This window comes from Peromyscus californicus, unplaced genomic scaffold (genome assembly GCF_007827085.1).
Source record: "Peromyscus californicus insignis strain IS unplaced genomic scaffold, ASM782708v3 Scaffold_8__1_contigs__length_139910024, whole genome shotgun sequence".
Taxonomy (NCBI): Eukaryota; Metazoa; Chordata; class Mammalia; order Rodentia; family Cricetidae; genus Peromyscus; species Peromyscus californicus.
Window position 1 is genome coordinate 9119023 of NW_026294606.1, and position 13066 is coordinate 9132088.

The 13066-nt window shown below is 40.1% G+C and overlaps 1 protein-coding gene across 13 annotated transcripts in view; it reads right to left on the reverse strand.

Moving 5' to 3' along the window:
• Nsd1 (nuclear receptor binding SET domain protein 1) overlaps positions 1-13066 on the reverse strand; it is a 112191-nt gene that overhangs the window by 36281 nt on the left and 62844 nt on the right. For all 13 annotated transcript variants that reach the window (XM_052729467.1, XM_052729473.1, XM_052729465.1 and 10 more), the window contains 3 exons: positions 8888-9015; positions 7846-7989; positions 2799-2922 (listed from right to left, as the gene is read on the reverse strand). In XM_052729467.1, coding sequence (XP_052585427.1) covers positions 2799-2922; positions 7846-7989; positions 8888-9015 — 396 coding nt within the window. The remainder of the gene's footprint in view (positions 1-2798; positions 2923-7845; positions 7990-8887; positions 9016-13066) is intronic.

The window sequence follows — 13066 nt, forward strand, 5'->3', positions numbered from 1 at the left end:
TTTAGTCTCAGCACTCCAGAGGCAGAGTTAGGCAGATCTCTGTGAGTTTGAGGCCAGCCTGGTGTACAGAGTGAGTTCCAGGACAGGCACCGAAACAACACAGAGAAAAACCCTGTCTCAAAAAAAAAAAAAAGATCCAAATGAGGGGAATTCAAATGGTTTCACAACAAAGAAATGATGGATGTTTAAAGGGATAGGTATGCTCATTACCCTAAACTAACCATAACGTGGAATCAGCACACTGCACCCCATATAATGTACAATAACTATGTGTCAGTTAACAATTCTTAAAATTGTTAACATGGAGTTGCAAAGATGGTTCAGCAGTTAAATGCACTTGCTACTCTCCAAAGTACCTGAGTTTCTTTCCCAGCACCCATATTGAGTAGCTCACAATGGCCTATACCACCAGCTTAGGGATTGACAATCCTCTACTGGTCTCTGAGGGCATCCACATATACCTGACATGTAATCATAAACACATAAAACATGAATCTTAAAAAAAAAGATTTAAAAAAATTGTATTTTTTGATTTAAAAGACAAATCCTAAGTCATATCTTAGGTATATAATCCTGGCACTTAGGAAGTAGAAAAAGGAGTACAGTAGGTTCAAGGTCATCCTCAAATATATACACAGTGGGGTTAACACTACAGGAAACTATCTAAAATCACAACCAAAACAAAATTTAAGATACAGACTGGGAGAATATTTTGAAAAGCCTATCTGAGAAAGCTCTTATATTCAGAAGATTAAAAAAAAAAAAAAAAAAAAAAAAAAAAAAAAAAAAAAAAGCAGGGCATAGTGGAACATCCCTTTACTCCTAGCACTTCCAAGGAAGAGGAGGCAGGTGGATTTCTAAGTTTGAGGCCAGTCTAGTCTATATAGTGAGTTCCAGGCCAGCTAGGGAGGCATAGAGAGATAGTCTCCACTGTCCTGATGGTTTGAATAGAAGGTGGCAAACAGGCACATGAAAAAGGTGTTCAGCATTGCTAGTTAGTAAATGCAAATCAGTAAACTAAAACAGGAGATTCTACCATCCAGCTACCAACACAATCAAATGAAAGGTACTGACAATGAAGGATAAACAGACCCTAAGAAACCACAGCAGAGAATGTAAAATGATGTAATTCAAGCTATACTACCACATAATTTATACATTCTACTAAGGTACTTATTCATCCAAGAGTAAAGAAAATAAACTTTATTTTTAAAGGCCTAAACCATAAAGTAGTAAATACCTACAATTAAATACTATTCAACAATGAAAAGTCTTTCCTAAGATTAGGATAATGAACTATGATATAAGCAACAATGTTGGTAATTAGTAATTATACTGAATTATGATTTCTCAGGCATTTTCAGATATTTACGAATACAAACGTTACAACAAATCAAACTGTACACTTTATTGTTTTGATACAGGGTCTCACTGTGCGGTTCTGACTGGCCAGGAACCAGCTATGTAGACCAGGCTAGCCTCAAACTCAGATATCTACCTGCCTCATGAGTGTACCACCTCACCCAGCACACACACATCATCATCAATCATCACCAACAACTCATGTCTTCAGGCTCTGTGACAGAGAGCTTGTGCCATCTTGCCACCCCCCCACACATACCTTTTTTTTTTTTTTTTAAAGATAGCATCTCATGGGATTAGAGAGATGACTCAGCCGTTAAGAGCACCAGTTGCTCTTCCAGAGCATATAATTTTAATTCTCAGCATCCACATGGTAGCTCACAACTATCTGTAAATTCCAATTCCAGGGGATCTCATACCTTTTTCTAGCCTACTCATGTATCAGGTATTTAAATGATTCATAGCTATACATGCATGCAAAACTCATAAATTTTAAGAGTAACAAAAGAAAATCACACACACAGATATAAACACATTAAAAATAAAAGGATATTGCTGGATATGGTGGCACATGCCTTTAATCCCAGCATTTAGAAGGTAGAGGCAGGCAGCTCTTTTTGTGTTTGAGGCCAGCCTAGTCTACTCCAGGGTTATAGAGAAACCCTGTCTCAAGGAAAAGGGGGGAAAAGGATCTAATGATGTAGGCCCATACAGGCCTTAAGTTCCTAATCTGCCTCAATACATGTGCCAATACCTCAATAGAGTTGTTTTTGTTTGTTTGTTTTTTGTTTTTTTTTGAAACAGGGTTTCTCCGTGTAGCTTTGGAGCTTTTTCTGGAACTCACTCTGTAGCCCAGGCTGGCCTCAAACTCATGGAGGTCCGTCTGCCTCTGCCTCCCAGAGTGATGGGATTAAAGGCGTGCGCCACCACCGCCCGGCCTCAATAGAGGTGTTTTAAGAAAGAATGAGCTACACAGAAATGTTGGCTTACACCTACAATCCCAACATTCAGAAGGCCAAGGCAGAAAGAGTGCCAGGAGTTCAAAGCAAGCCTAGACTATGGTGTGAGGAAGAGGGAGAGGAGAGTGGAAAGGATGGGAAGAAAGATGATCTTCTGATACATCCTTTAACACAGATGAATCTCAAAGACATTACTACACTTGAGTCACACAGAAATGACTGCATACTATTTTATTTATATGCAGAAACAGCTTTACCTTGGGATCAGTTTATTCAGAGATCATTTCAGAATGATAAAGACAATAAGGCAATTCTATTATCATGTAAGATTTTCTGAGGGTTAGGACCTTATAGTACCTACATCTACATGTGCAACAACAAGTTCACTGTTGTCAGAAAGTGGCATTTTCAATATACCCTTTTCCTAAAAAACTGAAAATCCCGATTGTATTAGATGGCAGACTTTATCCACTTTACCTGTGCGACACTCATTGCAGATAAATTTTCCTCGAGGCATCTCAGTTAGGCCAAGGCACTCCAGGTGGAAAGCCCCACAGCACTGAGCCTCACATAACAAGAGCTCACCCAGTTTCTCACAGTTCTGTAAAGGAAAAGAAATAGATGGGTCTATAAAAGACTTTATAAAAGTCCCAAATGAAGAGCTCTCATGAGATCAGAGGTTAAGAAATATCTTTTCTCTGTGAAATCCCCTTATTTATTCAACTAATATTTAATAATTATCTCCTATGTGTCAGGTATAAGATCTCTGGTTTTTATGGGAAGAGATGACACAAACAAATAAAAAAAAAGTTGTCTCACTTTTCTTGATGCTGTGATAAATAAATACCCCAAGAAAAGCAATTTAAGGGAGACAGGATTATTCTGGCTCAAAATTCAAGATACAGTCAGGCTGGGTAGTGGTAGCGAACACCTTTAATCCCAGCACTCAGGAGGCAGAGGCAGGCAGATCTCTGAGTTCGAGGCCAGTCTGGTCTATGGTGCAAGATCCAGGACAGGCTCCATAACTACACGGAGAAACCCTGTCTCAAAAACAAAAAACAAAACAAAACAAAACAAAAAAACCAGTCTACTGTGGTGGGGAGGTCAAGGTAGCAAGAGCTTATCTAGCTGGTCACACATCAACTATAATCAGCAATCAGACAGCAATGAACGGCTTTAGCTTGGCTCAGTCTGGAATCTCAGCCAAGGGAATGGCACCATTCACAGTGGGCAAATTCCCCACTTTAATCAATTAACTTACTCAAGATAATCCCTTACAGGCAAGAACAGAGAATAAATAAACCCTCACAAGTGTACCTGGAGGTGATTCCAAATCCTGTCAAGTTGATAATTAACACTAATAATAACACAGGAAAAGAGCTCAGATAATGATCAATCAGTATTAGGCAGAGAATTCAAATAGCTAACTTGGCTTTGGTTATGAGGATGACGTCTCTAGGCCAGGGTCTGAAAGTTCAAGTTAGGCTGTGAAGAGACAAAGGAAGGGAGCAAGCACAAGGCCCACGGGCAGAAAAACGTGACTGAAACAACAAAGAAAGCCACTGTTACTTTCCTAAAGTGAAGACAGGTCATAACTGGCAGGAAATGACATAAAAAAAAAAAGTCCATAATTTCAGATTTTATTCTGTACAAAGATGTCCTATTGGAGAGCTTTGCCAAATGAAGGCTGAACTCCGGTGTTCATTTTAAAAAGACCCTGCAGCTGGTTCCTGGAAGAGGAACTCAAGAACAAAGTTCAGAGGAGACAAACCAGAAGACTGTGCAGGAGGCAGTGTCAGCACCAAGTAAGAGCCCTTCGAGATGTCCCTCAGATTACTTCAAAAACACAGATCCCTCACACCCCTTCTCTCTCTGTCCCTCTCACTGGGAACCAAACCAAGTTTTGGGCCCATCAAGAAAGAAAGACATCACATCATGGACTGAGACAGTCTCATGAAGACATGGTGTCACTAAAGAGAAGAGCTTATGAAATAAAGGTATTATCTCTCATTATGAAAACCTTGGAAATTCCCAATATGTTACTTTTTATCCCATTTGTATCTACACACTGATTCACAAACAAATTCTAGTACAAAAATAGGCCTTATACTATCAACTAGGACACCCCATACCAAAATCTGTGAAAATGCAAGTCCTTTGTACAAAATGACACAGAAAACTGCATAGTATATACACAATGCTCTTGTGTACTTCAAAACACTAAAATTATAACACCGTTTATAGCGTGCATGCTATGTACATAGTTGTTCCTTGAAAAAGCCTCACAACAACCAAGGGTCTATATAAGGCTGAAGAGATGGCTCAGTCAGTAAAGAGCTTTCTGGACAAGCCTGAGGAACTAGGTACAATCCCAACCCATGCAAAAAGCTGGGCATGGTGGTGCACACTTGTAAACCCGTGCTGGAGAAACAGACAGACAGATTCCTGGATCTTGCTGGCTAGCCAGCCTACCTAAAGAGGCAGTCCAGTGAGAGACCTTGCCTCAAAATCAAAATGGACAGGGTTGAGCATGGCAGTACAGCTTTAATCCCAGAGGTAGGAGGATCTCTATGAGTTCCAGGACAGCAGGACTACATAGTGAGACTCTGTCTCAAAGAAGGAAAAACAAAACAAAACAAAAAACGAACAGCTCCAGAGGAATGACATCCTACTTTTGACTTCTGGCTTCCACCGTGCATAAGCACACATGCATACACATGCACACAGACAGACAGACAGACAGACAGACACACACACACACACACACACACCACACAGAGTCACAAAATACAAACAGCTGTACATATACATATGGCTACCCCTCCAAATAAATCTGTACATGTTCAGTACAGACCCAGCCATCAACTATTACAGTATACATCACAAACAAAATAAACTTTCCCAAAGTATTTTTCCATCTATACAATTGGTTGAATCCATAGAAACCAAAATCTACTATTTGTAACAAAGCAAAAGAAACAGCTAGGATGGTGGCCAAGCCTTTAATCCCAGTACAAGGGAGGCAAAGGCAGGCAGATGGATCTCTGAGTTCAAGGTCAGCCTAGTCTACAGAGTGAGTTCCAGGACAGGCAGGGCTATAAAAAGAGAAACCCGTTTAGGTGACAAAAGGTCTTTGTCACCTAAATAAACAAGTAGGAAAATGTTAGGGAGAAAGTTAAGCTTAGGGCCTTAATGTAGTAGAAATTACTTATTCTCAAATATTTGACTTTCCTATTATCTATTACTCCCAAATCAAAACTAAAAATAATGAAAAGAAAAAGAAATCCTGTTTTATATATTTACATATTTAGAGAGCCAGTGACAGTTTTCATACAGTAAGCCAATTCACATTCAATTTAAAATATGAAAATTTCAATTACAGTACAAACTGAATACATTTTTCAAATTAACTACATGGTTTACCATAACCCCTTAGTTGGGATAACCATATCATTTACCTTTGAACTGGACACTTGAGAAAGGAAGTGCAACAAATATATGCACGTCACATCAATCCAGCAAGCCTGGACCACAGGGTTACCCCCTTTCTACCTATTCCTCCTGTCCCACACGTAGCTTAAAACGGCCATGAACTTCATTCTGCCTGTATCTCCCTCCCAAGTGCTCGAATTACAGTGTGTAACCATACCAAGTTTGAATTTTTTTTTTTTTTTTTAAAGATAGGGTCTCACTATATGCCCCTCAATGGCTTGGAACTGATACATAGACTACTAGCCTAATCTCAAACTCAGAGATTCACCTGGCTCTGTCTTTTGAGTGCTAGGACTAAATGTGAGTACCACCTTGACTGGCAAATATTCTTTTAAAAAATGATCTGTGTAAAATGTGTTTACACTCTGACTTGTTTTATCAATAATTAATGAGCATAACTGCTTTTCAGGATCAACACTGTATTTGGAAATTAGTCCAAATATGGAAAACATCCCACCTCCACTCCAAAAAGACAGGGTCTCACTATGTATTACAGGCTGTCTTGGAACTCACTCTGTAGACCAGGCTGGCCTTGAACTCAGAGATCTGCCTGCCCCTGCTTCCACAGGGATGGGATTAAAGATGTGCAACACTCTGCCTGGCTCAGGTAAACGTTCTTAATGTAACAGAGAAAATGACAACGCAAAGCAATGGGATAAAAATTGTATCTGTCACAGTAACAGAGCCTGGGCCTGGGATTACTTTTTAGTGTTTCAATAAAAAACAATAGGGTCCAAGCAGGGTGCAGGGAGGGTGGAGGTCAACGCAGGCAGACCTCTGTGAGTTTGAAGCCAGCCTGGTCAACACAGCAAGTTCCAGGCCAGTCAGGGCTACTAAGTAAGATCCCATCTCAAAAAACAAAAACCACCAATAAATCAATAAATACAGCGGCAGATAAAGTGGATCAATGAATAATGCGCTTGCCTTGTAAGCATGGGACCTGAGTTCAAATTCATACACCCCACATAGAAAGCCAAGCCTCCAGTGTGCGTACAATCCCAGCAGCTATGAGATGTGAGGAAATGACAAGCAGACCCCTGGATGCTCATGGTCAATGTATCTAAGTTCCAGGCCAAATGGCAGGCCCAGTTTCAAACAAAAAGTGTTGGTCACCTGGGGATCTCCACTCAAAATTGTCCTCAGACCTCCACACGTTATGCCCACATGTACCTGCACATCCACCCACGCACGCGCGCACACACAGACATACGCCAAGTATATCAGGTTTTCATAATGATTTTAAGAATTTACAAAGGTAAATCAAGGAACTGATAACTCACAAAGCCACATAAACACCTCACAAACAAACAGCACAACAGTTAAAACTCAAAACAACTAGGTTTGAATCCAGGATGCACCATGACCACATGCAACCGATGCAATCTCTTGTGTAGTTCCATTTCTCATATGCAGAATGGGAATAACAACAAAAACTCTACCTTAAAAGATTGTCAGGATGAATAAATGATGTAATGTTTATAAATTAAAGACTAGACAGTGAATATTGTACCAATATTCACCAAATAAAAGAAAAATTTTGAAAAGAATAACAACCCTTGAAACATCCTTAATTAAAGAATCAATGGCGTTAAGGGGGTACACACCTAAAACCCCAGTATCTGGGAGGAGTAAGCAGAAGGATATAGAGTTTAGGGCTAGCCTGGGCTATGTGGGACTCTCTCAAAAACTAAAAACCAACCAAACAAACAAAAACAAAAATCCCAAAGAGAAGGAAGAGGGAGAAGAAGAGGAAGAGGGGACACACACACTATGACAGGCAGAGGACAAGAAAATTATTTTTCACTGAGTAAAAACAGATTTCGGTGTTTCTGGGGGCATATACTCATGGGCCACAAGGACAAACTGTAACCAATATTCAATTAATTCCTTCTCTTTTTCAAAGGAGACAAAAGAATTATAGCCTTAAAGAGGGATCATCCATAGCCATTTTTCTAACTGAGATAAGGTCTTTAAGAGAAAGAGGGGGTTTCTCAAAAAGGACACATGCAACAAAAATAAGACAAGCACCTACCTGACAAACGTTCTCCTTGAGTGCTGCTCCTCCACCTCGTTCACCCTGCAATTTTTTGGATGCAGACATCCCAGGATCGTGTTCTATACCGTCTTCAAGAATCTCTTTGGGGCTGGCAGCAGTTCTGTGAATCATCAGTTCTCCCTTGCAGAGAAAAAATAATGTCCCACATCTGTATTATTGATGTCTCCTCCATCTGACCCCCTCCTCCCTCTGGGCTGCTATTTGTCTAGCCATTAAGCACTTACAGATGTTCAGCCAATCACGCGGGCGGACTGCATGCAATGTTAGTTCTAACCCTGCTGTGATTGGACGGGTAGTGGGCGCCTCATGCCCTGCCACTAACTGCTCTGAGGCTGTTCCACTGGAACTTTTTGAGCTGTTCCATTTAAAGGTTTCACTAAGGGAGAGAAAACATTCTTAAGTTTATTTGATTACTTATTTGTCCTTCCAAGATCCGTGTTTCCTAGGCAATGCCCCCCTTGGGCATTCTATTCAAATTAGAAAACACTCGGCAGCAGCATCTGTGATGCTCACTCACTGGATCTAATTCTATTTTTAACTTGGATTCAAAAGCTAGAGGTAGCATCAGTGACTACACTGATGCTCTGTTTAAAATGCTTTTCAAAAGCTGATGTTTATAAACATCCCAAATTAAGCAACTGATGGTCAAGAAATAAGCATATGGAAATTCCCCCTAACTGCAGCATTCTTAACTTTTATAGGGAACTAATTAGGTTCATTCATATTATTTGGTTACTTAAGCTGTACTCTGGTTTTAGAACAACTCTACTTATTAAGGCAACAGTTACATATATTGTATCTGCTATCTTGAGCACAGGATATTATCTTTTTAAGGGGCCATTATCCATAGTTGCAATATCTATTTCGCTGGGACTGGGCTCTCCATAAGTCAAGATTCTTTAAACCTAATTAATCATCTCAGTAGAACACTATTCTTAGATTCAAGGGAGGGGATGGGACTTCTAGTGTGAAAGGTGATTCTCTTTGGAAGGTAAAAAGGTGAGGAACTGAGTAATACCTCTGAGCGTGGAGTCTCTTTTGAGGAGCCGTCCTTTCTCACTTTTTTATAGTGCACTCTGGCGACTTTGGCTGTAACATGCCTTTGTCGTTTTCGTTTCCTTGGTTTATCAAATATCTTGGTAGTGCCTACGACGGGAAAACAAATGTTACCTAATAGCTAGCTACTCAAATACATGTCCAACAACTTTTATCGTTAAATTAAGGATCCTTAAAAAATTATGGTAAATTACAGTAAAACCTAACATATTTAAATAGACATAGTGTTTACTTATTATTTATTTATTTTTGGGAGACAGTCTCTCTCCTTGCTGTAGACCAGGCTTGCCTTGAATTTACTGAGATCCACTTGCCTCTAGTGGGATTAAGTTGTACACCACCAACCCCAGCAGTAATAGGTTTTATCTTACTAGAAAACTATTACTTAAGACAAAGCTAAAAGCTAGCATTTTTTTTTCAGCAATCCTATAGCTATGGTTTTATCCTAACTTAATCACTTAACAGAAAGTCTGAGAAAGTAAGAAACAGCAATAAAACACAGTAACTTTCAAAAACATTGTACTTATTTAATGTGTTTATATCTGTGCCTGAATGCTTGTGCATGCAGTACCTAGGGAGGCCAGAAAAGGATGTTGAATTTCCCTGGAGCTGGAATTATAGGTAGTTATGAATGGTCTTAAATGGGTGCTAGGAACCTATCCCAGATCATCTTGTAAGAGCAACAAGAACTCAACCACTGAGCCATTTCTCTTGCCTAGAAGGACTTTCTTGAAGTCTGTAAAATGTTGCTGCTGTATTTTGAATCAATTTTCATGTTACAGATACTTCAATTAAAATTGTTTTTCAATAAACTATCCTACTTAAAAGGTTTTCTGTATCTAGATTAATATAAACAGGTTAGTTTAAGTTATAATGTTTGGGGGGGGCGGGGTTTGGAGAGATGGATCAGTGGTTAGGACCACTGGCTGTTCTTCCGGAGGACCCAGGTTCAATTCCCAGCATCCACATGGCAGTTCATAATTGTCTCTAACTCCAGTTCCAGATGATCTGACATCCTCACACAGATGCATATGCAAAATACCAATGCACATAAAATAAAAATAAATGAATTTAAAAAAGGTTTTCTGTAAGGTGGAAAAAATACAGCCAGGCAGTAGTAGCACACACCTTTGATCCCAGCACTCGGGAGGCAGAGACAGGTGGATCTCTGTGAGTTTGAGACCAGCCTGATCTACATAGTGAGTTCCAGGACAGACAGGGCTACACAGAGAAACCCTGCCCTTGAAAAACCAAAAGTAAATAAATAAATATAAAATAAAACTCATTTAATTTTACATAACTAGTAGGGGACCGTGGCAGGGGCCTCACACAAACAGCAAGGTCATAAAAGAGACTAAGGGCCAGAGAGATGACCTACTGATAAAGACACTAGCCTTTAAGTCAACATGGTGCGGGGACAGAACCAACTCCACAAGTTACCCCTGAGGTGCACACATATATGTGTACACAAACAAGTAAATGTATGTGCACAAAATTAAAGCGATTCAAGCAAGGTGTGCCGACACATTTCTAAAAACCCATCACTTGGGAAATAGAAGGAGGATCAGGAGTGTAGAGGTCATCCTTACTCGTAGCCTGGGTTACATAAGGCTATCTCTAAGAGAAAGTGTGTGTGTGTGTGTGTGTGTGTGTGTGTGTGTGTGTGTGTGTGTGTGCCATGAATGATGGTGCACACCTTTAATCCAGCACTCTGGGAGCATAAGCAAGCAAATCTCTGAGTTCAAGGACAGCCTGGTCTACACAGAGAAATCCTGACTGAAAAACTATGCACTCACACGGGGATGGGATGGGGGATGGCAATGGAGGATGGGACTTCATGCACATATAAAGATGCAGGCAAAACACCCATACATAGAAGTAAATCTTTCATTTAAAGTAGCTGCATTTTATGACAAGATGTAGAGGAAAGGCATTTACCATGCGGAAAAAAATTCTAGTCCCTAGGTTCTAGATTTGAGAAAACAACTTATATCACTACATGGTAAGAACTAAGATGGGGGCTGGGGAAGTAACTCAGTAATGCTTGCCTTGCATACATGAGGATCTGAGTTCAATCCTCAGAATTCCTGTAAAAGATGCTGGGTATGGTGGCATGCATTTGTAATCCCAGCAAATTAAGGTGGGAGGCAGGAATGGGGGTTTATACATGGAACTCAAGCACTCAAGGAGGCTAAAGATTTGTATGTGTTTGTAGCCAGGCTCAGCTACATAGTAAGTTTCAGACAGGCACAGACTTTTAAGACCTTGTCATAAAGAAAGCATAAGATAAGTCAAAAAAGAATTAAGATGGAAACAAGTAAGATTTGTCTCAAGGAGGTAGGAAGAGATCTCCCTACATTTTGTGACAAATTAGGATTATCATTTAGTTGTAGTATATCTTTTAGCATTCAACAATTACAATGAATATATAATCTCATCTGGCAAAACTAGAAAAAGAAATTCTAGTTTCGTTTCTTTTCTTTTCTTTTTTTTTGGTTTTTCAAGACAGGGTTTTTTCAAGACAGCCATCTCTCCAGCCCTCTCTGTGTAGCTTTGCGCCTTTCCTGGAACTCAATCTGTAGCCCAGGCTGGCCTCAAACTCACAGACATTGGCCTAGCTCTGCCTCCCGAGTGCTGGGATTAAAGGCATGCACCACCACTGCCCGGCTATTTTTTTTTTTTTAAGATTTATTTATTTTTATTTTATGTACATTGGTGTTTTGCCTACATGTATGTCTGTATTCTCTGGAGTTCCAGACAGTTGTAAGCTATTATGTGGGTGCTGGGAATTGAAACTGGGTCCTTCTGAGGAGCAGCCAGTGCTCTTAACCCCTGAGCCATCTCTCCATCCCCTAGTTTTTATTTAAATTTTTTTTTTTTTTTTTGGTTTTTCGAGACAGGGTTTCTCTGTGTAGCTTTGCGCCTTTCCTGGAACTCACTTGGTAGTCCAGGCTGGCCTTGAACTCACAGAGATCCACCTGTCTCTGCCTCCCGAGTGCTGGGATTAAAGGCGTGCGCCACCACCGCCCGGCTAAATTTTTGTTATAGAAACACCAAGGGAAATATAAACAGGCATTTCATAAGATGTTCTATGATAATTACCAAATGAGCTAAATCTTCAATATGTGAGATCACTTTTCTAACATGAACTCAACAAGTACTTGCTGAGTCTTAAAATATAGAGCCCTTAAGATTGTTGCAAGGTCACAAAACCTAAGGGCTTCAAGTAAGCTGGGATTACTGCCTGAGTTTACTACCATCCTTTTCTATACCATTTCTGCACATGATTTTGAGGTAGTGGTATGATGTTCAGTTATTTCTAGCAGTGCTAAATAAACCTCGTCCATGTTTGATATACACTAAATGTTTTAATATTAAATAAGGTGATATATTAACACTAGAAATTTTTCCTGTAACTAGCTGTCTTAAGGAAGCAAGGTGTTAGAACTTAGTAAACTTTTTTCACTTCCCATGCTAATCCTGAAGCCTACCTCACTGGGGAAAGTGTCTCTTTCTCAGAGACATTTCCCTGGCCTCAGACTAGATTCCAAAAGCTTCTGAGGGTTCATCAAGAATTCTGAAAAAACTTGAGCAGTGGTGGCACATGCCTTTAATCCCAGCACTTGGGAGGTAGAGGCAGGTGGATCTCAGTGAATTCAAGGCCAGCCTGGCCTACAGAGTGAGTTCCAGAACTGCCAGGACTGTTTCACAGAGAAACCCTGTCTCAAAAAACAAAAAAACAAACAGACAAAAGAATTCTGAAATGCTCTAAGTCTCGGCTACGGAGATACTCTGGGCACGTAGCTTATTCCAGACATTTGAGAGCCATGCCCAGCTTTGGTGCATTTTCATTCTGGAGTATATCCACTATTTTCTTATTTACGTGTATTTTTTGACACAGGGTCTCACATGTCCTTGGCAGGCCTAGAACTCCGTATGTAGACCAGGCTGGCCTTAAACTAACAGAAATCCACCTGCCCCTGCCTTTTGAGGGCTATGCTTAAAAATATGCACCACCATAACCACCCTTTCTATTTTTATGTACAGATGTTCACTGAAGACAGAGAGAGGTACTAGATCTCTTGGAGCTGGAGGTAAAAGTGTTGTTAAGCTGCCCTAAGTGGGTACAGGATCTCATAGA